The sequence below is a fragment of the Narcine bancroftii genome, chromosome 2 (genome assembly GCF_036971445.1).
Source record: "Narcine bancroftii isolate sNarBan1 chromosome 2, sNarBan1.hap1, whole genome shotgun sequence".
Taxonomy (NCBI): Eukaryota; Metazoa; Chordata; class Chondrichthyes; order Torpediniformes; family Narcinidae; genus Narcine; species Narcine bancroftii.
The window spans coordinates 285,174,420-285,201,369 of record NC_091470.1 but is presented as its reverse complement, the minus strand read 5'-3'; the positions used below and the strand labels follow the sequence as shown (position 1 = coordinate 285,201,369).

The 26,950-nt window shown below is 41.8% G+C and overlaps 1 protein-coding gene across 1 annotated transcript in view; it reads left to right on the top strand.

The window, feature by feature from the left end:
* Positions 1-10,436: 10,436 nt before the first annotated feature.
* The window catches only part of crispld1b (cysteine-rich secretory protein LCCL domain containing 1b), a 46,918-nt gene continuing 30,404 nt past the window's right edge, over positions 10,437-26,950 (top strand). The window contains exon 1 of the mRNA XM_069915415.1: positions 10,437-10,803. Within this exon, the coding sequence (XP_069771516.1) occupies positions 10,489-10,803 (315 nt within the window). The 5' untranslated portion in view covers positions 10,437-10,488. The remainder of the gene's footprint in view (positions 10,804-26,950) is intronic.

Sequence of the window (26,950 nt, the reverse complement as noted above, 5' to 3'; positions counted from 1 at the left end):
ACTAAACGATTCATTTATACTACAATGTCAATAACACACATTAACATTAAGGAAATGAATAAGAGTACAAATAATAAGAAAAAAAAATGAAAAAAAAAAGAAACAGGGACTATCACGGCTCAACGGACGGCTTCCGGGTCGGTGCTTATTCTTTCCTTGATCGGGATCAGTGCAGGAGAGAGGGAGCCACAGCAGGGAATGGTAGAACAATCACTTCCATGCACCTGTGTAGTGCATGTATGCCTGCCAAATCTTCCGAAAGGTGCTGTACTTGTTTCTCAGATTGTAGGTTATTTTCTCCAGGGGAACGCAACTTTGCATTTCCTTGTTCCATCACTCGACATTAAGAATAGAGTCTTGATACATTTCATGTTCATAGCCAGTTGAAGTAACACATTTCATTTGTTTTGAATTGAAGGAATTTCTGTATGAGTTTTGCTGCCTGACAATACACAGGCACTTGGACTTCTGCCAGGAGATTAAAGGAAATGTTTAATTTTATAAGAACTCTATTTAATAAGGATTGCTTTGCTTGTAATTACAAAATGTCTTGGCTAATATTCTTTTTTTTTGCAAGGATATCCATTCTCATGTCCCTCCCCATATCACAGGGAATCTTGCCTTGTATGAGATTCATGTGATGTGTACTTCCCTCAGTTTTCTCTACTATGTTCATTGCAATACATTCTTAATGCTGCTGCTAACCTTTCACTCTTCCCCAGAAATTATGTGCAAAAACATAAAGGGTTACTGCCAATACTATGAAATAAAGTTTTCATGAAATATACAAATGGACAGGAATGTATTTCATGGGCCCATCTCTCTCCAGAAGTTGTGAAGAGCATCAGCACAAGTCACATGACTCACCTATATGTTCAATAGCTCTATTATCTTGGGGGGGGGGGGGAAGGAACCACAAATAATCTCTAACTTTTTATATAACTGTTACCATATACCTTGTTCTTCCACCATGTTAGTTTCAATTGACGGGACTGGAGAAAAGCACAATAAATTTATAAGCTTCACAATCCTTACATAAAGGGCCCCACAAAATTAAAGCACATGGGAGTGTGAGCAATACAATGGTATAGATTGAAAACTGGTAGAAGACAAAAAATAAAAAATAGTAGAAACAAATCTCCTGTGTGGCAGCAGGAGTCAATGGGTACTGTAGGGATAGGTGATGCTGTGGGGATCAGTGGATGCTGCCAGGAGTGTATCTACGGAAAAAAGTACCTACGGCAGAGGTGGCTAACATTTTACATTCCATGCGTGAAAATAAACAGTGACAAAAAGGTCTCGCGAGAGCAGGTCTTGGTGGCCACCATGTTGGCTTCAGCCTTTTAATAAGTTGAGAGCGAACAGGAGGATGAGGAAGGGTGGAGGGAGCAGAGAAGAAAGAGATGTGTGTTCTATGAACGTCAAGGGTGATTGGGGGATGGTGCTGGTCAGGGTTGGCGCTGGCTGTGGAGGGGGAGGGGTTAGTGGAGCCAGGCCCGGCTTAAAAAATTATTTCTTCACTATCTGAGGATAGAAACTGCTCAGAGGCACCACCCTTCAAGTGGCACCCAGGGCATGTACCATACCTGCCATTATCTTAGATCCACCTCTGGATGCTGCAGAGATCAGTGGATGGTGCAAGTATAGTTGGTTGGAGCTGGGATAGGTGTATGGTACTAGGATCAGTGGGTGCTGAGGTTGCTATAGCCTTGTCCCTCCACTCCAACCTGACCCACTTGGAGGATGCTGTTCATCGACTGCAGCTCGGTGTTTAATACAATCATTCCACAGAGGCTGGTGGAGAAGTTTTCCCGACTGGGAAATTGGATCTTGGACTTCCTTACAGAAAGACGACCATCTATCTGGGTCGTTAGCAGAACACTGAACATCATCATGATGAGCACACGTGCACCGCAGGGCTGTGTGCTCAGCCCGCTCCTGTTCATGCTACTGACCCACGACTGCATCACCAGATCCAACTACCAAATATATAAAAAAGGATAATCAGGAAAGGGGTTCTCTCAAGGACAAAGCAGAAAAATTATGCCTGGACTCAGAGGAAGAGGAGTAGATAGTAAATGAGCACTTTACATCTGTATTCAGCAAGGGAAAGGACAAGGGTGGCAATGAGATCAGGGAGGTGTATGCTGATATTCCAGGACATGTTGATTTCAAGCAGGATTTGATGTTGGGTCTCAGGAAGAACATTATGGTGGACTTTTCCAGGACTTCATGGCATCTATCCCAGGATAGTGAAGGGGGCAAGACAGGATATTGCTGAGGTTTGGATTGAAATCATTGTTTCCTCTTTAGCTGTTGATGAAGCCTCCAGTGTTGTTCCTTTATTTCAGAAGGGCATTCGGGAAAAAATATGTTTTTAACTAAAATCATACATAATTCTTTAGTCAAGCCATTCATTTCATGAGTATTTTCAGACAATATTTTAATTGTAGCGACAATAAATATCCACGAGATGGCAGCTGTTGTTTTGTTTATTCAATCCAAAAATTGCACTTGCTGAAGGAAATTAAATACATTTTAAATGGTCCATCTTATGGTTCATTACATCTGAATTTCTAGCCTTTCACAATTAAACCTGTGGAGCTCTGCTCAGCAGTTTGCTCACCACTTGAGCCCACGGCTGACAAATAATCAGCTCAGTCGCAGCTGTTTTGTTGCTCTTGGTGTCAATTTTGTTTCAAGATTTTATTGGATATGCTTGTACATCTGTGGCCATGTAGGCTGTTAAATTGTAAGGGATATTCGCATATGCCACTCTAAAGTTGCTTTAGGCATGAAGAGTAGGCAGACCATGGTGTCAATCAGCAGACACAATCAAGGAGTTTTGCTGATGCACGGGCAGCCTAAAAAGGAATGTGCAGGAATTTTGAGGCAATTCCTGCACCATGATTTATCCTGCAGGACCCCTACAACTTTTTGGAGGAAGCCTGAAGTATAAATCGTATCAGAAAAATTAATTGTCGGTCATTCACTCTACTGCACGTCCAACCACTGGGAGTGTTGCCTCCAGGTACTTGCAGTCTAAAAATGCACCCAGTGCGAACGAACACAAGGGCAGTAATGATGTTATTTTTTTCCGCAATTTTTCTGACATTGCAGTCTAAAAAAAACATTAATGATTGATTAGCACTTCTGTCAAATTGTAACATAAAAATGCAACATTCAGTACCTAAGGATCCATCAGCAAGAAGTATCTCGTACTCAAATGTATAAATGTGATCATTATTTATATTTTGTTTGCTAATTGATTATTACTTGAATCAATCACTGGTGGCTTTCTGAAGAAGATGTGAAGGCTTATATTGTCTTGTGGCAGGTAATGAAGGAGATTGTGCTGACTGCAAGGCATCTGCAACAATCAGCTGATCGTAGACAAGTGATTCTCCTCTGGTGAGTGATAGGAGAATGAGCAAAGGTGTGCAAAGTAGAGGAATGGGGGAAGAGGAAGAGGATTGGATTGAAATTTTCATGTAAAATACTTTACACCACTGCAGAAGTTTTGAGTATCTCTCCAACAATGATGTAACTTGAAGACAAAAGAGACTCAACATACCTGGAATCTGGAACAAAAAACAGGTCAAGCAACACTAACTGAGGCCAAAAGGCTTATGTTGATGTTTCAGGTCAACACTGTTGTGACATGCTCTGCATTATTCTTCCACCCAGTGTCCCATTATGCACTGTCATTTGTTTCCCCACTCTCTATTTGACTTATGCAGATAGCTTTTACCTATATTAGTTCTATAGGTGATGCCGGTAGAGGACCCATGATTCGGAGCCGAACAGGAGTGTGGGTATGACAACGGTTCTGTATACGCTAATCTTTGTGAGGTTTTTCAGTTGGTCGTTTTTCCAGACTCTTTTGTGTAGTCTTCCAAAGGCGCTATTTCAGTGTTGTCTCCGCTCCATCCTCAACATTCATTGGAGCGACTTCATCCCTAACATCGAAATACTCGAGATGGCAGAGGCCGACAGCATCGAATCCACGCTGTTGAAGATCCAGCTACGCTGGGTGGGTCACGTCTCCAGAATGGAGGACCATTGCCTTCCCAAGATCGTGTTATATGGCGAGCTCTCCACTGGCCACCGAGACAGAGGTGTACCAAAGAAGAGGTACAAGGACTGCCTAAAGAAATCTCTTGGTGGCTGCCACATAGACCACCGCCAGTGGGCTGATATCGCCTCAAACCGTGCATCTTGGCGCCTCACAGTTCGGCGGGCAGCAACCTCCTTTGAAGAAGACCTCAGAGCCCACCTCACTGACAAAAGACAAAGGAGGAAAAACCCCAACCAACCAATTTTCCCTTGCAACCGCTGCAACCGTGCCTGTCCCGCTGCCTGTCCTGCATCGGACTTGTCAGCCACAAACGAGCCTGCAGCTGACGTGGACATTACCCCTCCATAAATCTTCGTCCGCGAAGCCAGGCCAAAGAAAGAAAGAAGATCAGGGAAGAGGTACAGGTGTGTCAGAGCCAACGCCACCAGGCTGAGGAACATGGGCAGTGAGAATACTGAACAACCAAAGGAATTGCTCACACAAACCACCTAGACTCTCATATATATATACAAAACAATATTTATTTATTTTTAATCAATAAAATACATGTCCCACATATATATTATTTGTCTCTATGTGTATTATATCTGGTTGTGAGTTTGCATATTTTGCACTGAGAACCAGAGAATGCTGTTTCGCTGGGTTGTACTTGTACAATGAGATGACAATAAACTTGATGACATATCATCTTGTAGTGGCCCATGGCCTGTACCTCGGGCCGACACAGGAAATGGCTGTCGAATGCAGCTGAAATGCCCATTTCCATAGGTTGCTGGCAGAGTGGTGAAACTGGCCAATCACCGCCGGTGGATCGCAGGGGGCCCAATTGGGGCCCGGGCATCCGAGGTAACCAATCGGTTGCCAGTCCACTCAAGCGATGCCCCAGTGGTGACGTGGCTGAGATTATTATAAAAGGTAGAGCTGTCACTGAATAAACTCAGTCTCAAATACTCTCTACTGGTGTGTATGTCTTTTGTCTCCTACTGATTTGAGCTAGTCTTAGGGCTATAACCGAGAGCTAAAACCTAACTGTAGCCATAGGAACCTTGCTACAATCTCTTATTTTGTCCTGTCTTCAGTGGTCTCACTTAATATTTCTTATTGCGATGTAATTGTGACTTTAACATGATTTAATGGCAGTGTAAAAGTTAGAAACATCATTGCCCACTAAACAAACCCATCCTTGCTTGTGTCACATGTAAAATGTATGTAAAATTATTTTGTACACAATTTACTGTAATTGCACCATTTCTGCTAGAAGTTCCAATAATCAGGAAACTGGACCAGGTTCTATTGGCATGTCAATCCCTTGGCATCATTCAAACACATAATGAATCATCAATTTGCGTAATGGTCACTTCTTCATCTACAGTTTAAATTGGTGTAAAATGAGCAACACATAATTGGATTTTTTAACTCATAGTACAATACAGAGATAACCATACATGAATTCAAGTCTCCCTGCTTTGGTTCCTCATTTTGTGACTGATTAGTTGGTTATGTGAATACTTGCAACAACTTTTCAGAGAAAAACCATCTCGAGGATGGACTGTTGCAAGTAATGAAGCATCATCTTCCAAATCCGTAAGCCCCAAAAGGACAAAGGCAGCAAAACACGAGTACATCACCATCAGAAAGTTGTTTGAGAAGGCACAGACCATCCTAACTTGGCAATAAGTGGTTATTCCTTCACCATCACTGGAACTTCTTCTCTAACAGCATTGTGGGTATTGCAGTGGTTCATTGCCACCTTCTCAGTGCATTTAGGGATTTGACATAATGCTGGCTGAGCCTATGAAGCCAAAATCCCTCGAGTGAATTAAAAAATATTAATTGGCCAGATTTAATTAGGAAAGCAGTAAAACATGAAAGTCTGCAGACTCCGTGGTTGAAGTAAAAACACAATGCTGGAGAAACTCATACACTGACATTTCAGGCTTGAGGCCTTCATCAAGGTATGGAAAAATGTCGGCAGGTGTCTGAACAGCAATTATGACTTCCTTCTGAGATCTCCAGCAGCACAGAAACCAGTCATCAGCAAATTTAATCACCCTATTTTATATTAAGGATCAAGTAAGACCACTGTATATAGCACAGATAGCTGGACTAGGCAGCTCCCAGATGTAGCATGGAAAACCTGCCTTCCAAAACTTGCTGCACCAATTTGTTCCAGTGCATTTATAATACTGGCATTTACCCAACAAGGAGGAATATTGCCCAGCTATGTCTTGTCTGGAAAGGAAAATTAGTAAATCAAATCCAATTTGGCCAATTGCTTCCGTCTCTCAATCATCGGTGAAGTGTTGGAAGCAGTTGTTGATAGTGTAATCAAATTGCACTTACTAATCATCTCTTCATTGATGCTCAGTTTGCTTTTGGATGACCTCAGTCTCATTACAGCTTGTCCAAATGTGGGCCAAATAATTGAATTTTACGGGAGAGGTGAGATGACTGACTCTGGCTCCGCTACACTGAAGTCAATGGGTATCAAAGGAAATGTGCTCCAATAGTGACATGAATGTTGGAGATTAATCATCCAAATTCCAGATTATAGCTGCAGGAGTTTTTCAGGACAGTGTCCTCAGCTCAACTATCTTAGCTGCTTCATCAAAAACCTTCTTTTGATTATAATATCATAAGTGAAGATACTCATTCAAAGGAATTATTATTCCTGAGTCCCCCAGTGACACCACTGATGAGAGACTTAACTGGACTAACCACATGGAGAATTTACAAGAGCAGGTCAGTCTGGGTACCATGTAGTGAGCAACTCACCTCTGACACTCAATGCCTTCCTCCAGTCTGCAGGGCACAAGCAAGAATCTAATGAAATTCTCTCAATTTGCTTGAATATGTTTATAGCCAATAAATCTCAATAAGCTTGATTGCAATCAGGAAAAAAAAAGCAGCCTGTTTGATTTGAACCCAATCAACTACTCAATCCTTTCATTCTATTCACCATTGCCACAACATGGTTGCAGTGAATGTCATTCTCAAAATGCATTCCTGTTACCCGTACATCGCCCAAACCCATCTCTATCACAAGGGCATCAGGGAATCACTTGTAGGTTTCCCTCCAAGTCACATATAAAGTTTGAAAAACATTTCAACAGGAACACAAACAGAAAAGGTTGAGTACTAAATAGCCCAAACGTAGGCAGATGGTGCTAGCTCAGATGACATCTTGGCTGGCATGGATGAGTTGGGTTGGTGGGCCTGTTTACATACTATGATATCATTCTAACATAGTTTCTTCATCACTACTGGATATAAGTCCTGCCCATCAGCACTGTGGGAGCACCTTCGATATCGAGGAGAGACAATAAATGCCGGTGCAGATTCAAAAAATGAATTAATAAAACTGTCTGAGAACAGTGATGGTGTTAATTTACTGTACAAATGATCTGGAGGCCTGGACTAAAACATCCAAAGATTTCAGTTCAAATTCCACAATGACTGGTGTGGATATTAAATTCAGTTTATGTACTAGTATTAAAGAAAATGCCTCATGATGAATAATGCAGACTGTAAGCACCTGGATTGTCATAGAAAAACATGATTTTCTGACATTTTTGGAAGAGGAACTTTGGTATCCTTACTTGGTCTTGTGTGTGCATAATTCAATGTTAGTTAATATTCTTCTTTGGCTTGGCTTCGCGGACGAAGATTTATGGAGGGGGTAAAAAGTCCACGTCAGCTGCAGGCTCGTTTGTGGCTGACAAGTCCGATGCGGGACAGGCAGACACGGTTGCAGCGGTTGCAGGGGAAAATTGGTTGGTTGGGGTTGGGTGTTGGGTTTTTCCTCCTTTGCCTTTTGTCAGTGAGGTGGGCTCTGCGGTCTTCTTCAAAGGAGGTTGCTGCCCGCCAAACTGTGAGGCGCCAAGATGCACGGTTTCTCTGAAATGACCTAGCAAGCTACTCATTTCAAGAGAATAGGCAACACTTATGGGTTTTTCCAGTGATGGCTCAATTCTAAAAAACAAATTTAAAAAAACCAAACACTTACCCTTGTTAAAATATTATTTTAGATGTATCTGAAAATGGTAATCAGTTTGTACTGGTAAACTGATTGCAGTGGAAATGTGATCAGGATAAGGGAGAAAATTGTGATCTGCTTCTAAGGATCAAAATCTTATCTCCATCCATTCTACCTTTTCTGCATTGTCTCACTGCCACATCTTTCTCCAGATTAGTCTGCCCTCCAACGTATTCTTTTGAGTATTTTTTTGCTGCCTTCATTCTCTTGATTGGTTAATCACCTCTTCTTCATCTCCCCTCTCCAAACTGTCCTATCTCCAGAATCTTTTGAAGGGATTTCTCTTCATTGAGAAAACTCCCTGCTTGACATTAATATTGACTTCTCTGACTTTCATTAAACCCCCCTACCCCCACTTTTTCCCTAATCGCCTTCCCCCAGCTCCATCTCTCTCTTCCCTGTCTCCTTTCACACAGACATATTAAATTCTCACCTCTTCCCTTATCATATCCAATTAACACCTTTTGTTGGTCTGTATTCCACCCCCAGCCAACATGGTCTGAATTCTGAGATCCCCTGCTTCTGGCTTATTCCTTGAAGAAGGACTCAGGCCCAGAATGACAGCAATATATCCTTGCCTCCTACAGATGCTGACAAGACCGGCTGAGTTCCTCCTGCATTTTGGTGTTTTTACTTCAATAGCAGAGTCTGCAGACTTTCGCGTTTCACTCAGTCAAGAATGACTGCTTCCCTCTGTTTAATTTCTTACTTTCCCAAAACAGTTCCTCTTTTCTCATCTCTTTCATTTTCTTTGAGCTATCCATTTGATTGACCATTCTTCTTCCTTTGAATTAATTTCCAGGTTAGTCATCTACCCATGTAATAGACTATCACTTTTTGTCCTGTTTGCCAAATTGCTGCCTTTGTTTTGTCCCTTCCCCCTTCTCTGAATTGCCCCTCCTTTGGAAAGTATCATATCTTGCCTGTCTTTGAGCATTTCTTCATTGTTAATTCTGGGTAGATCATCTTTCTTGCCTTACATTCTTGATCCTGGATTCTTCCCTTTTTATCCCCACCCCCTCCCCTCCCTTTCATGACCTTGTTCTGATTTGCCTCCTCTTTTGTTGTTGTCTATTTCTTACAGGAGTCATTTATTTATTTATTTTGTGTTCCACTCTTTGGATGCTCCACTATTTCTTCAGGTTAATATCATCAATGTTGCTTCTTAGGGAGCCCAGTGGTTCTCAACCTTTTTTCTTTCCACTCACATAGCACTTTAAGTATTCCCTATGCCATAGGCGCTCTGTCATTAGTGAGGGATTGCTTAAGGTGGTCTGTGGGTGGAAAGAAAAAGGCTGAAGACTACTGTTTTAGTTGTACCTCATTGTCTCGTTATGTGCACGGTTTCATAACTCCAAAGGAAATGGGCCAATGACCATTTTTCTCAAGCAAAATATTTCAGGAACCATTGGGTGTAGAGCAGTGATTCTCAACCTTCCCTTCCCACCTTAAGCAATCCCTTACTCATCACAGAGCACTGTTGGCATTGGGATGATTTCAAGTGGAAAGAAAAAAAAAGGTTGAGAACCCCTGAAAACTTTATTCAGAGCTACAGCCCTTTGAGTGAGTGAGTTTGCCCTCCCTCCCTTCTCCTGGAAGCTGGAATGTCCCCTTTGGTCGATTGCCTCCCACCCCCTCCCCCTAGTTCCTACTTCTTAAATTGTTCCTTCAGTTGCAGCGGCGACTTGTTGCTTCGCTCACTCCGTGTCTTCAGCGGACTGGCCCATCCGTTTCAGTGGCCGCCAGCCCACCCTGTGCTGTGCCCCAGGGTGCGGGGTCGGGGCCGGACCGACACGTCGCGCTGCTCCAGATCAAGGCGCAGCAGCGAGTGCGCTTTCCCCGCAACAGCCGCCGCCGCGGAACCGGCCAACCTCTCCTTGCGTCCGCCCCAAACCAAAACGGCACCGAAGCTCCCTCTTTCCCCCCCCCCCCCCCCCGCATCCAGCCCGGTTGCCAGGGCAGTGAAGGTAAGTGTCTCCCCTCCCCTTGCTCGCTCTCCTGGCGCAGGCTCTGCCCGACTCGAAGCGGACGGACTGATGCTGCTGGGCTGGCCCTGGCCAGGATCCCCGTTCGGCGGGCGGGCGGCCGGCTACCAGCTCTCGCCAGTGCACGGGCAGGGTCTCACTCAGGTCCGGGCAAGGCGACTTGATCGGTTTTAAAACAATCAATGTTCACAGCCGCGGCTTGATTGGCGTCCTCGTTCGTCTCCATGACAACACTTTCCTCCCCGTGGATGGTGCTGTGGCTTGTTTCTCTGTAGTTCAACCGATGGACTAAGCTCTCTGAGCCTGCAAACAGCGTGCTCTTCCTCATTGCAGTCTCGTGGTTGGAGGGCAGCTGAGTCTCTTGGAGATCATCTCAGAGGTCGTCCATCATGAAGGGTGCAGAACTGGAATGGAAAAGGCTGACTGCTCTGCTGTTCGTTGCCCAAGCCGCTGTCGCTGTGATGAACCCCAACATTACTTCAGAACTGGATGCAATGCTAGCAACGTTTCTGGAAGATGGTGAAGAAACAAACCTGAAAGCGACTGGTAGCTTAGATTCCATCAAATCCAATGATACCAATCCACCCAGGACTTCCAGAAGAGCTAAAAGATCTATCACAGATAACGATAGACAAATCATTTTGGATCTGCACAATAAATTGAGAAGTCAAGTGTCACCAAGTGCATCGAATATGGAATATATGGTAAGTGTGCATCATGTTTTAGAATTGTTTAACTCTTAGAAAAAGTTGCAATTGAACCTTTTTTTGTTGAGGCCAGAAATGTGGATTAAAATTTGTTTTGGTTCAACTTTCATTGAGCTTTACACAAGCAAGCCATTACCCTTTGGTAAGACTAACAGCGAGAAGGTGGAAATGAGCAATCAGAACATTGTTTCATCATGCTATACGAGTTCGAAAATCAAGGAATAAGTCATTTGAGTAGGACCTTGTGATCTTCTGCAACTTCAAATTTGCACATTCTTAAATAACTGCATTGTGGGAGAGCAATGCCCTCCTTGGATGATGCTGTCCAGGATTTCTGAGGAAGAGATAGATTTCCCAACGCAACTTGCTTAAGATGCAACATTCCAAAGAGTAAAATGAAATGTTGTATGTTCTCTCTGAGTATAACCAACTTCTGGGGGAAAAAAGGATGTTTTCAAGATGTTCCAATTTCTATGGGAATAAATATTCCACAGTAATTTCAGAAACACCGTCTGAAAACCCAGTCATTCCAACCTTATTTTAGACGTCAACCTACTTCATAAATGATCTTTGAATATAATGTCCAAACTCTTTTATTTGGGAGCTGGGGGGGGGTTCAGGGTCATAATTATTCCTTATTGCACAATTTATTTTAGTTGGCCAGCAGAGGGAGTTAGGCTGTCAGTACCCTAAGGCATGCTTATCTGATGTTTTAATGAATGGGTTAGATCACATTTATTTGAATATCAGCAAGTGTAATTTTATCTGGAAGTATAACACATTATTGTAGTCACCTATGGCACAAATTTATCAATAACACTTCCAGAATGTTGAAAGAATGTAAGATTTCATTGATAAGTTTATTGAAGCAAAAGTTTCCATTTACAATAATTACCATATTCCAGTGGAAATCACAAGGTACCCTTTTTGGCAATGTGATAAAGGCACTACATTTTGACATTCAAAAAACTTGAAGGAAACCAGAAATTATAAACCAGAACTTTTACATTTCCTCAGTGAAACAGCAAACTTTGCAGAACATTATTGTGCCCAAGCACATGGGTAAATCTCTTCAACTCACATTCTTACTTTGCACAGGTGATCAGAAGAATTTCAATGGATATGCACATTCTGTCAGTTATTTTATTTGTCATGTCATGTACATTGGCAAATTTTTTTCTTCAGTTTATTGTAAAGCTATCAGACCCAATACTGATAATGTTGATGTAACATTTAAAATTAATGTTCAGCCAGCTTCTGTTTATTACATCAATAAATAATATATTGAAATGGTTTTTCCAGGTAGATAAGTTGTATATGTTTTCTTTCCAAATTTTCTTTCCAACATTAGCAGCATGAATATTTGTACAATTGAGTGATACAGCATAACAAATCCTTCTGACCCAAGAATGTGTGTTACCCAAGTACACCTATATGATCAATCAACATTCCAACCCCTACAGTATATCTTTGGAATGTGGGAAGAAACCAGAACACTCAAAGGAAATCCATGTGGTCACAGGGAGAATGTAAAAAATTCTTGCAGACAGCGCTGGATTCAAACATTAGTTGCTGAAAAACCCAAAATATCACTAGTTATCATTCGAGTATTAGTCTGTGATCAACATGCGTAGGACTTGAATTTGGGTAAATAAATTAATTCTCCTTTTGCTTGTAATGTCAGCAATTACAACTTACAACAATTTCTGGTTACTTGTGTGTATTTGTTCAAGTTTATTTGATGTTTGATTTTCTTATTAGTTTAAAAAATGCATGGGTTTCCTCTGGGTGTTCTGGTTTCCCCCCCCCCCCCCACCGCACCCTTCAAAACATATGGGGGTTGTAGGTCAATTGGGGCTTTTGGGTGGCATAGGATCCTGGGTTGGAAGGCTCTGTTACTGTGTTGTCTGTCTAAAAGAAGTAAAATATTTCAGCGTTATCAACCTTTTTCTTTCCACTCACTTACAACTAAGTATTCACTATGCCGTAAGTGCTCTGTGATTAGTAAGGGATTGCTTATAATGGTATGTGAGTTGGAATGAAATATTTTGCTTGAGAAAAATTGTCATTGGCTCATTTCCTTTGGAGTTATGAAACCGTGCACATAATGAGTCAATTAGGTACGATTAAAACAGTGGTTTTCAAACGTTTTCTTTCCATCCACATACTACCTTAAGCAATGCCCCAATTGAGATACAACCCCCATGTGTTTTGAAGGGTGTGGGAAACCAGAACACCCAGAGGAAACCCATGCAGCAGACGTGAGGAGAATGCACTAGAGTCATTGACATTGACACTATAATATATTTGTGGTAACTACTATGCAAACCAGAACTGCATCTGAAAAATATGTTAATTATTGATATAATTATTTCAAAAGTTCACTGGCTGCCGTTTAATTGCTGACTTTTGTAATCAGAAATTAGTTTGCAAAAATTTCTATTGGAAAATCAGATGCATCATTTTCCAGTCAGTTATATTTCATTAGGGAATCAAATGCTTCAATGCAGATGATGCCAGGAATTTAAGGCCTTTTCCCTTTGAAGTTTGTGTTAAGACTTCTGAGATGTCCCATCGGAATAGTATAGTTACAGTACTGTGTTTGTGTTAAATTATATATATGCTCCTCAACATTTGGTGATTATTTTAGCACTGATTCATGAATACTCAAAGAAGTTGTGAAAAATACAACCAATTAAAAAAAAATCTATCAATGCCTTTATCATGGACTCTATAATAAATTAAATAATTATTGCACAGAGCAAAAAAATAAATTGGAATATAGAGCTCTCCATAAACACCTTCAGCGACAGTTTTCCCATAACAGAAATGGGCATCAATCATTACCATCTTTTTCTTGCTACGAAGCCAGTTTTGGATGTAATTGTCCACTCTCCCTTTGGTCCCATCTACTGTTTCTGCTATATTTTGATATGTGGACCTTTGTTAGAAACTTTGGTCAAGTCCTTGTAAAGTATGTTAACTGCTCCACCCTAATCAAGGTTCTTTTTTGACTTCTAGAATTAGTCTGATCTTTCTTTAACAGATCCATGATCATTGTACTTTATTAACCTGTGCCCTTCTAAATGAAGGTTCATATTATCTCTCAGATTTTAATCTAATAATTTGCCCAGTATTGAAATTGAGCGAATTGCCTTGTAATTACTTAGTTAATTTCTTCCTTCCTTTCCCTTTAAGCAATCCAACATTCTTCTGGTACTATTCTATGGCACAGAGACGTTTGGTTCCACTGGCCATCCACAGAAGTCAAGATAATGTTTAAGAGAAAGCCCATTACAGTAGAGCAGGAGAAGCTTTGGTGGCCTCAGAAGAAACCAGGTGTCTGAGGAAGAACACCCAGTTATGTGCTTTAGAGGAAGTTTCATGAGCAAACGAGACCTATATATTTAAGAAAAACTGGTGTTGAAAAGATGAATGAACAGGGCAAAGTGAGAAGGCCAATAAATGTGTTGCTTGACGTACAAGGGCTGTTGCTCCAAAATAATCTTGTGTGGGGAAAGAGTTTTCTTAATTCTCCTCAAAATTGTGTCAAGGGAAGGGCAAGGGTAATGGTTTAGTGACGGGGATAGCTCGAGCTATGATAGAAATCAATGCATGGTGCGAGATTAAAATTTTGGTTGAAGGGATGAGGTTGATTTGTCAAATTGTGGGTGTGAGGTTCCATTGGTGATGGTTGTGGTATACTTGGGTTGGGGGGTGTCTGGAAAGTGATGGGTCAGGTTCCCAATGCTAAGCTTCACCACCTGTAACCAACTTGGAGATTAGAACCCTTTAAGCAGCAATTCCCAAAGTGGGTACTGCTGCCCCCCCCCATGGGCAGTGGAAAGATAAAAGGGAGAAGGGGGCTTCCCAACATTCAGTCTTGTTATTATTCAGTTTGCTACAAAATTTAATGAAGAAGCTAGTGCAGTAATTTTCTGGCCAGACTTGGGGTGTTAGTAGATAGGAAAATGAATGGCGACAAGGCTTTCTCACTAGAGCTGGACTTGGTGGCTGCTATGTTGTATTTGTGTCATTGCCCCTCTCAGTGCTGCCACCACGCCCCCCCCCCCCCCCCCCAGTGCTGTTGTATGGGGCTGCTCGTGAAGTGGCCTAGAGACCAAGTGGGCAGCAGCCAGAAAATGTTTGGGAACCACTGCTTTAAGCAATGCTGAAACAGTCCTTGGAAGTGCTGTGAAGGCTTGGCTCTGCATGAGTGGCCTACGATGTTTGTGTATGTAAACCTTCTTGGTATTCAGGTGTGTATCAGATGCACGGAGGACCCAGAAAGTAAGTGGCAGATCATACAACTTGCAGTAAATCTTGAAAGTTTTTCTTTTATTATTGCATTTTTCCATTAAATTTGAATCACACCAGTCTACCTCAAGCACAGATTCTGTGAGTCACCTACACATCATCCACAATTTATAGGGTCGAATCCAATTAACTGATCATTTGCACATTTTTTTTTGGGGATGTGGAAGGAAAGGCAGTTGCAGGAAGAATGAGGAAACCCTACGAACACAACACTGGAGGTTAAGATTGAACCCAGGTCGCTGAAGCTGCAAGGTAGCAACTCTTATAACTGCACAATTGTGCTACCCAAATACTTTACATTTCATTGACATCATTAACAATATTTATTACATTCGTAAACAACCAATTTTACCTGAAGGTGACAGAGTGGTTTGCAGCAAGCATCAGTTAAGAAAGTTGTACAATGAAAAAAAGGTAGTGAGGCTTCCAAAAGGGGGGGCCTTTCCTTTAAATTTTAAATTCTCTATATTCATGAAAGGAAATATTTTGTTATCTGGAAGACTTTGGAGCTGCACCCTTGCCAGGAATGGAAAGAACAAAGGTGCCTGTTATAAACTTGTGCGAAACAGTGCTGTTTCGCACAAGTTGTTCCAAATGTCAGATTTTTTTTTTGAAGATTTTCTTCAATAATTTCAGCAACCTTTTTATTTGGTTAAATCAATTTTTTTTTCAATAGAGCCTAGACATTTTTAAAGATTTCATTTGCCTTGACATCCAAAATGTATCTATTTCTGTCTATGGTGTTTTAGTAATTTATTATTCAATAGTTTACATCCGGTACCGCACGGATGGCAGTCTCTTCAATCTGAGGCGCCTGCAAGCTCACACCAAGACACAAGAGAAACTTGTCCGTGAACTACTATTTGCAGATGATGCCGCTTTAGTTGCCCATTCAGAGCCAGCTCTTCAGCGCTTGACGTCCTGCTTTGCGGAAACTGCCAAAATGTTTGGCCTGGAAGTCAGCCTGAAGAAAACTGAGGTCCTCCATCAGCCAGCTCCCCACCATGACTACCAGCCCCCCCACATCTCCATCGGGCACACAAAACTCAAAACGGTCAACCAGTTTACCTATCTCGGCTGCACCATTTCATCAGATGCAAGGATCGACAATGAGATAGACAACAGACTCGCCAAGGCAAATAGCGCCTTTGGAAGACTACACAAAAGAGTCTGGAAAAACAACCAACTGAAAAACCTCACAAAGATAAGCGTATACAGAGCCGTTGTCATACCCACACTCCTGTTCGGCTCCGAATCATGGGTCCTCTACCGGCACCACCTACGGCTCCTAGAACGCTTCCACCAGCGTTGTCTCCGCTCCATCCTCAACATCCATTGGAGCGCTTACACCCCTAACGTCGAAGTACTCGAGATGGCAGAGGTCGACAGCATCGAGTCCACGCTGCTGAAGATCCAGCTGCGCTGGATGGGTCACGTCTCCAGAATGGAGGACCATCGCCTTCCCAAGATCGTGTTATATGGCGAGCTCTCCACTGGCCACCGTGACAGAGGTGCACCAAAGAAAAGGTACAAGGACTGCCTAAAGAAATCTCTTGGTGCCTGCCACATTGACCACCGCCAGTGGGCTGATATCGCCTCAAACCGTGCATCTTGGCGCCTCACAGTTTGGCGGGCAGCAACCTCCTTTGAAGAAGACCGCAGAGCCCACCTCACTGACAAAAGGCAAAGGAGGAAAAACCCAACACCCAACCCCAACCAACCAATTTTCCCTTGCAACCGCTGCAATCGTGTCTGCCTGTCCCGCATCGGACTTGCCAGCCACAAACGAGCCTGCAGCTGACGTGGACTTTTTACCCCCTCCATAAATCTTCGTCCGCGAAGCCAAGCCAAAGAAAAAAAAAGAAAATTCAATAGTTATGTATCAATTATTTTCCTATTTAATCTTATTTGTAAGATTATCTGTTCCCTGCATCATATTTTAGTCTTTTTTAAATCAAGTGCACTGATTTTAATAACATAACAGGCAATACTACAGATACAACACTGCGAGCATTTTTATTTTGTGCATTTTAGTTTTTTTACTTACATAAACTAATCCCAAACTTAAATTATCTACCAGAAAGCAACCTTCTCCAATTTGAATTTTATGCACATATATTACTGAAGTTGCATTTGTACTTTGTTGAAACACTTGCTCTCAACAAATGAAACAATGAACCATTTATTTCTGGTTGGCTTGCCTTTTTTTGATTTGAAAGCCAATTTACACAGTAAAAGCAATATTAATTTGAATCAAGTTGATTTGATATGAATGCAGCCTCCTGTTGGTGTTTACATTGCTGCCTAATCCAAATTTTCCATGAACGTCTCATATCAAGTGACACATGGTTTGCTTCTTAGGACAGGAAGCTACAGGTAATTTAATGAATTGAGCTCTACTGGTTTGTTTGAATAATGTTTATTTGTAACCATTCTGAGGAAATTTATTGAAAGGGTGTAAAGGATCTTGGATTGGAAAATCTGCTTGAAAGGAAAATTTGACTTGGTGTAGGACAGTGGTTCTCAACCTTTTTCTTTCCACTCATACCTCTTTAAGTATTCCCTATGCTGTAGGTTAGTAAGGGATTGCTTAAGGTGGTATGTGGGTGGAAAGAAAAAGTTAATAAAAACACTGTTTTAATCGTACCTAATTGACTCGTTATGTGCACGGTTTCATAACTCCAAAGGAAATGGACCAATGACCATTTTTCCTCAAAAATTATTTCAGTAACAATTGGGTCTAGAGCAGTGATTCTCAACCTTCCCTTCCCACTCACATCTCGCCTTAAGCAATCCTTTAGTAATCACAGAGCACCAATGGCATAGGGATTACTTAAAGTGGTACATGAGTGGAATGAAAAAGGTTGAGAACCACCAGTGTAGGATGTACATGAAATTTGTGCCCCCAGCTCATTATTTTGATTTTAGGATTCAGGAATTGCTAACTGTGGTGGTTTTGCTAGTTGAAGTTGACTGAAACTATTTGGAGAGGTGCTTATTGGCCGTGCTTGGCAATGGAGTAATTTTGCAATGTTAGAAAGGGGAGGTACGCTGGATTGAGAGAGGGTTTTTGATTGCCTTGCGGGGGGGATTGAGATAGAACAACTTTTCCCAGTGTGCTTGTAGATTCATAGTCCAGCATCAGTGGAGGAGTCTTCAATTAAAATCAACTGCAGGAAATCCTAGAGAAGTAGATGCAGTGCACAAGAAGCTTGCTTTCCACAGCTGCATGAACAAGATAGGTTAAATGCAATATCAAATCCCTCTCTCAAAAATTGTGCCTTCTACCTCACCCATTGCTTCATATTCTGATCACCTACACAACATTAGTCTCCATCATTGGGACTCGTATGGAAGTTTCCTTATTTAAATCTCACACCTTCTACTTCCCTCAGTCCTATCAGACATTGGAAAGTTCTTGCTAGAACATTTTGTGGAAGATGATAAACAAACAAACATTGTCAGTGACCACATACTTATTCTATGGACCTAGTTTATGACCAATATTAGGTCTCTTTGTGCCCAGAAGTGGTTTAAAGATCATATGTGTACTAATATGGTCTGGTTCAATATCTCCCTTCCTTCTATACCCTTGCCCACTGTACTCTAATTCCTTTAGAGGAGAGCTGCTGCTTTGAAAAGCCTGCCCCTGTTGCGTGTCCCTTCTACCACCATATCTTTGTGCTTTCCTTCCTTCAGATATAGATGTTAATTAAACTATTTGGAAGAGATTGCATTTTCTTTTATATGTGGTGCAGAAATACATTAATCCATAAATAGAAAATTCCTTCATGACTGGAGTTGCAACTAGGTGTAAATTTCAATTTATTTTTGTCACGGAACACCATTTGAACATTTTAATTATCTGAAGATAAACCATAGGTTTGATTGAGCCTTTGGCTGGGATCCATCTGGACTTGCTACCAAGCCCAGGACAGTTCTGGATCATCCTGAGCTGGAAGTTTGGATACTCTTTATTTCTAGCCCTTTAGCTTTATGCCAGACATGCTCCTGTTCATTTGAATGTGGTTGTGGATCTTCATTAAAAACCTAAGAGGAATATTTTTGTTTTTGATTTATATCAATGCAACATTATTTAAAGTAGTTTAATGCATATTAAATTGTTTTTAATCACTGTATTCAATGTTTAGTATCAGTGGACTACCTTCTCGTCCACCAGCAAGAGATGCTGTCACACATTACAACTTTTTTTCAATCAAAAGGGCTTGAAGTATTATAGTCCACAAATGGCTAATGCTGAGATCAATCATCTTATTTGAAGGAATTCAACATCTCTCACTCCTTACTAACAAGAGCTTTGGATCTCAATCTTCTAACCCTGGATTTTTAGTGCGGTGCTGTGTATTCCAACATTTTCATTTGTTTCTCCCTTTCCAAGCTTCCATCTGTCATGATCACTTTGGAACGAAGTGAAGAGATATTTTTAAACTTTGAAAAAAATTGACCCTCCATAAACAGATGCGTTGCATTTAATTACTGTTTTCTGGCTTCTGAAAACTCCCAGTACTCATGAGGAATTAAACAAAAATGAACATAATTACTTCCTTTTTTCTGTACCCCTTTTTATCAGTAAAGTCAATGAATAAAGCTCTCTATCTATGTTCCAAACGTTGACCATCTATTTTAACAGCTGTGAGAATAACAAAGCCCCAGCTATATTACTTCTCTTTCTGTATGGATGAGTTCAGGGGAACATCAATTAGACCAATCTCGTTAATATGCATTACTTTAACAAATTGCTTTAAAAATAAACATGTAGTGTTATTAAAACCAAAGGCTGAGCAGTCACACCATAATTATAGTAATGTGCTAATAAAATTGGTGATAGACAATGTCACCAGTGTTACCAGATTCGACAAAACTGCTGAAATTATAGAATGAAGAAACTATCTTTTGTTATCCAAGTCTGTTTCCTATCCAAATCTGTTCATTCATGATCACACGTCATTTACATTTCACTCAACAGTTTTATTCCTCAGGGGATTTAGCTGTTTATTTTCAATTTGAGAAGGTACTCGGTTCTACTTACTTTTCCCAGACCAAGCCACCAGTGCGGTCAATCTACTGTTTGTACCACACTTTCAGCTCTTGGAAACATTATCTGTGTGCTCTTATGGCAAGGAAGCATTCATAGACTTGGACTAATATATGAGCAAAGATTTCATGAAACAAGAGTTTCAAACAGATATTATGGTTGTGTATATTGTGGATCTCAATGGAAACATTTCCACATGTACCAGTTCTAATTTAGGTCCACTTAAGGAAATGTACATAGAATAAACTATGAAATGATAGAATTTGTTCTTATTATTTACTGGTTTTAGTATCTAGTGAACCAATTCGTACTGTCCCTCAGTGTGACCAGGAATCACCAAATCTATTTCGATTGTTTCCAAATCCCACTGATAATCAGACATACACCTAGGCCGTATATCACTAAATTATCTCACTGCATTGCCAATAAATACAATTATAATTCATCACTCACCCTTTGTTCCAAATCTGCATTGTCTTTAATTGACCAACATAATACTGTTCATTTCTCTATATTGCTGGCATGAAATTTCAACAAACAATCCAGGTTTCAAATCAAATTTATAAATTTGAACCTTGCCAAAATGCTTACAAATATCAACTTACTAATGTTTTGCATTCCTTTGTTATCTGTCTTCTGGAAGCTTATGCAGTCCTTGTCTTTTTACATCCTGCTCCATAAGAGACCAAACCAAAATGGACGGAAATGTGCGAGTTTCACTGTGGAATGAAGATCTTCAGTTAGAATATCTGACTTTGTACTTCACCACTTGGACAAGATGGCAGTATTTCTGGGATGTCTGGCTCTGTACCTTGATGAAGGGCTTAGGCCCGAAACATTGGTCAACCATCCTATAGATGCTGCATGACCTGCATAGTTTCTCCAGCACATTTATCTATTGTGCTCAATCCCAGCATGCGCAGACGTTCCTGTTTGTATTCTGGGCTGTCTAGCTGAAAGGCAAGTGCATGGGGACTGCCTGGGTGGTAGAAATTGGAGTTGTTAAACAAGAAAATTTGCAAATGCTGGGGTCAAGTGTAATGGTCCTTTTGTCAGGTAGAAGAAAACAGGCAGATGCTGAATAAAAAAATGTGGGGGAAGGAGGAAGAGGAGAGGAAGGGGGAGCAATTGAATCTCAATTACTGTCAAACTTGGGAAGGACTGAAAATGTGTGCTGTATGAAGCATGTACCACACCCCAATGTGATGCCTTAGTAATCTTTGTTATCTGTGGAGGATTGATAGCTGGATTCTATGCTGGTAGCCACAGCTGTGACAGCAGTAAATGAGCTGGTAGCTGGAAGAGTTCTCCTCTTGTTCTTCAGCACTGCCTAGCCAGGAAATAGATCTTGGCAAACTGAAGGAGAAAGGGTACATATGGCCTCCTCCTCATTAAATCTAGAAAGGCTTGAACGATAATTGAGAACTTGGTAGTGGGAGCAAAGATTTGGTATCAGGATATTATCGTGCACCACAGACACCTGCTGGTCACTGGCTTCAAATCAGTCACTCCCCATGTGGTCAGTGCAGTTTCTAGTTTCAGGTAAGATGGTGGTGCAGCAGTACTTATACGCTTCACTCTTCCTTCATCCGGCTTCAGTTGTGCATCTCCTTGCTTGTAAAGCAGTTTATAAAGTACATAACTAAATGCACCCTCTGGGAATTGTCACTGAGTAATTGGCATTGTGAACCAAGAGAAGCTGGAGGGACTTAGCCAGTCGAGCACCATCTGCAGAGAATAAAAGACGGTGGGTACCCTTTTTCAAGATTCCAACTTCTGCAGTTCTTGTGTTTCCCAGATTTTCAGTTCATGCAGTTTATGAGAGTTGTGGGTGAGATTTGCAGCAATCGTCTGAGAGGGAGAGAATGGGGTATTTGTCAACTTGGTACAAATCCTGACAGAATTATGATGAGGTGATGCATTGTTTGTCTTGCAGTAAAGATGGATTATGGTTGATTAAAATATAATCTCGGACCTTCGCCGTGCTTCACTCCAAGTCTTTGCAGCCAGATCTTTGGGGCTTGGCTCCTTTCCGGCTCTATCTATCTCCCTATTGTCATCTTTTGGCGGTGAAAGAAAGAAAAGCTTGCATTTCTACAATCCTCTTCATATTCCTTTCAGGAAGTCCCAAATACTTTACAGCTAATAAAGTGCTTTTGAAATGAAGCAACTGTCACAAAGAGTTAAGAGAACACAGGAATGACTACAAATGGCAAAGAATGCCAATTCATTGTCCCCTGATTCAGATATGCACTGAATGAGGAGGTTTTGTGAGCTGACAAGTAAGAAGCTGCATTGGCATGACTGATGGAAAGTTTGGTAAAGTCTTTCCAAACTATGGATATCCAAGACAAAGAAAAAGCAAGCTGCTTTTAGAAATTCCTGAGAATAGGACTAAATTGGCTGAACGATGGAGTGAAAGAAAGTAGATACATAAAAAGCTGAACCTAGAGAACCATAAGATATTAAAGTATGGGGCAGTAACATTAAGTTGGAGTATGTTGGAGAGAGATTTCAGCCTGAAGATGGGGAGTTTAAATTGCAGGGTTCCAGTATGATGTGGACTCCTAGCAGTGATCTTGTTTTTTTGTATGGGAGGGTGGACTAAGTATATTTCCTCCAAACATGCATATTACTGAGGCCAGAAAGGAAGGTGTTAGTTTGATGAAATCTAAAGATGGTTAGTAATTTTAGCTGCATGTGTGGAGGAAGAGCAGTGGGATCATGTAAGGTGGGAAATGCTGCCCAGGGGCACAAATCTGTCAAGGGATTGAGAAGTATTTGTGCCTAGAAATTGGAATACACTGATATTTTGTCCATTAAAACATTGCATTATTTGCTTGCAAAAATTGGTAAATTTCGTCAAAGTTCATCCATAAACAAGGGAAAGAAGGACTTCCTAACAGGACTTCGCCCAGTTTGGCCCAACTCCCAACATTTTCCTCCAAAGCAGTCAGATAAGGATGTCAGCCTTTACAGCTCTCAAAATGACCTCGCTCTTCCCCTGATCCCCACCCCACTTCCTTATATAATACACATACTCTGCCCATAGAGTAAGAATGCTTCAGCTGTCTTGGGAGTGATTGAGGCTGCAGAGGGAGAAAGATTGTTCCCACATTCACTTAAAGGACATGCATGTCCCATTCAATAAGATGTTTAAGGGAGAGTGGTCTTGTTTACCAAAGGCTTAAAGACTTGCCAGGTTTATTTCAAAAGATTCTTGCAGAGCGGTCACGGTAAACACTTCCATAAATTGAGAGTCCATGCACTTTGGAGCCACACTGAAAGAAATTCCATGTTCCCATGTATGATCTACACAATATAGTTCACACAGAGTGGAGATTTATACCTAAAGGAGTATTCATTGTTTTTCTTGGATATCGTTTTCAAGATCGTGTAGTCTTGTTTATCAGAAACTATGTGAAGGAAATTCCAAAGAAAAATAATGTTTTGAACAGATTACTCTAAAATGGGATTAATTTACATCACATTCCACTTTACAAATTGGAGTTTGATAATATGAAACCTTTACTTCCTAGAAATATGAAGAATATTGTCTTCCATAAAATTGCAAAATGTATTTTGATTTTACTGGATTACTGATGCACCTTTCAGATCTTAATGATATAGACATTCTCTTTTAGTTGAATACATGGTGGTAAGTGTTTTCCTTGGACTTGTATAAATCTAGAAAAGATTTTCAGCCTGACCCCCTGGGTTTTGCTGTGGCTGATGACATCTATTTTTTGTTTTCCTGGAAATGTTTACTGATTTCAAACTCTCAGCTGGCTCTTCTTTGACATTGCTGCAAGCATCTTATTTCCTCTGTTAGTTCAGAGTTCTTAGATTAGTTCACTCTTTTTGAACTTTTGGATTAACTGTTCAGGAGTTGGGTCTTTGGGGGTGATTACTGTTCAGTATAGAAAGGACATGGACATTTTGGAAAGGGTGCAGAAGAGGTTGTGGTGATATGGTTGTGTGTACTGGCTGGCTTGCCTTCCTGGTGACATCCTTTCCTTGACTCCTCCCTGGTCTCCCCCCTGTGACCTAGGCCATAAAGGTCGAGTCCCCTCTCCCTCTCCTCATTTTCCCTAGCCTGGACCCGGGCCAGCAGTCTCTTGTATAATAAAGTCTATTGTTCCCCTCAGTCTTTGTCTCTGTAATTATTGGGGCAACTGGCAGCGCCCAACAGAGGTTTACCAGGATGGATGGATTAGAGGATATGAATAATAGGGAAAGGCTCAGAGGCTGAAAGGAGTCTTGATAGAAGTTTATAAAATTTTCAGAAGCATAGAAAGGGAAGATGGTCAGAATACTTTCCCCAGGATAAAATGTCAAGTATAGGTATTAGCGGACATGCATTTAAGGTGAGAGGAGAAAAGTTTAAAGGGGATGTGCAGGGTGAGTAGTTTTACACAGAGAATTATAGGTGTCTACAACAGACTGCCATCAGCAGTCATCAAAACCAGTATGATAGAAGTGTTTAAAAGTCTTTTAGATGGACACATGAATTTGCAGGGAATGGAAGAACATGGATCCTGTGCAGACATGAGAGATTTAGTTTAATTTGGAATCTTATTTGGTGCAGGCATCATGGGCTAAAGAGGCTGTTCTTGCATTGTATTGTTTTATGTTTGGTTCTGAAACCTCCTTTCTTGCTTTCTTCATTGTTTTAAGAGGTAAAATTAACCTTGGATGGTGGAAGCTGTTGATGCACTATCCTTAACTCAAAAGATTAGAATTACAGATGATGGGCTTTTATTTACAATAAACTTGAAGGTCATCCTGTGCTGTGACCCAGGCTTTCTGGGGAGGGGGTTATGGTGTTGGAGCCATTATACCGGGTCAAGAGGGAGGAGCCATGGATGGGGCGGAGCCAGATTAATGAGTGTACAGCTGTTCCCCTTATTCACCCTTTTTTTATTTTGTCCAGTGGGGTGACGTGGGGCATAAAGTTTTACAAAAGTCTGTCTGGCAGCTTGGTCTCCCGTTGTGACCTGCAGCGAGTCGGTTGCTCTGCTGTAGCTGGGGCCATTGTTTCATCCTGGACCTCCAGCACGGTGTTGTCCTGCTGTGGGCGTGGTGGCTTGACTGGAGTGGGGGCAGGGCTAGGGTGCCATGGTATATAGTGTGTGTCCATGGGAGGGGAGGGTGCTGTTTGGTGGGTATGCTCCTTGTGTGCCTCTGCACGTGTGATGTCCTAGATGGAGACAGTTTCCTCACGCCCATCCACTTAGGCCACGTACGCATCTTTGCGGTTCGCATGGAGGGTCTGGACTCTTTCGACCAGTGGATTGGTCTTATGGTCCCTCACGTGCTTCCATAGAAGGACTGACCCTGGGGATGTCAACGAGGATGGCAGGGTGGTCCCCGACGTGGGGAAGGAGAAAATTCATTCGTGAGGGGAAGGATTGGTGGTAGTACATAGCAGTGACCTGATAGCGTGGAGTGCTTCGGGAAGGACCTCCTGCCTGTGAGAGACTGGCAACCCTCTAGACTTGAGGGCAAGAATGATGGCCTTCCACACAGTGGCCTTCTCCCTCTCCACCTGGCCGTTCCCTCGGGGGTTATAACTAGTGGTCCTGCTGGTGGCGATGCCTCTGGCCTGCAGGTATTGGCACAGCTCATCGCTCATGAATGAGGACCCCCTGGTCGCTGTGGACATATGACAGGTATCTGAATAGAGTGAACAAGTTGTGCAGTGCTCTGATGACTGTGGTAGTGGTCATGCCTGGGCAGGGGATGACAAAGGGGAAATGTGAATACTCATCAATGACAGTGAGGTTGGTGGAGGGAAGGGGGCCCTTGAAATCCAGACAGGCATTTAAAAGACCATGTGGCTTTCACCAGGTTTGTTCTATCTGGTTGGTAGAAGTGCGGTTTGCACTCTGCACAGTCCCTCGTCATATGTCTGACTTCCCTGATGAAGTACAGCAGGTTATGAGATTTAATAAAGTGGAAAAATCTCGTGACACTGGGGTGACAGAGGTCATTGGCATATGTCCCTCAGGACAGAGCATCTGGGGGCTCGTTGAGCTTCCCCGGTCAATACAGGATATCGTAGTTATAGGTGAGAGTTCGATCCTCCACTTCAAAATTTTAATCATTCTTTATCTTACCCTGCTCTTTGTTGTTAAACATGAAAGCTATGGCCTGTTTGTCTGTGAGAAGGGTAAAATGTCTGCTGGCCAGGTAATGCTTCCAGTGCCGCACTGCCTCAACTATTGCCTGAGCGCCTCCTTGATGGAGGAGTGTCAGACTTCGGGCCTTTGAGGGTACAGGAGAAGAAGGCAACAGACTGACCTGCTTGGTTCAGGGTGTTGGCCAGGGTGAAATCAGATGCATCACTCTCAACCTGAAATGGGATAGATTCATCCATCATGTATGTTGTGGCTGTAGCAATGTCTTCTTTAATACAATTGAAGGCTGCCCAGGTCTCTCTTGTCAGGAGGAAGGATAAGGGGGCAGGCTTTGCATAATTAGGCACCCACTATATGTAATAGAAAAAGAACCCCAGGCACCTTTTCAGGGCTTTGAGGATGTGGGGAGGGGGAGCTCTAGCAGGGGGGTGCATGAGGTTGAGATTGGGGCCAATGTCTCCATTCTCCACAGCACAATCAAGGATTACCAGGCGAGTAGTATGGAAAACACATTTATCCCTGTTGTAGGTGAGGTTTAGGCATTTGGCTATTGTGAGGAATTTCTGGAGGTTGGCGTCAGGCAGGGGAAAATGGCATGAAGGTTATTTGGTTCACTATCTGGTCCCTCTCC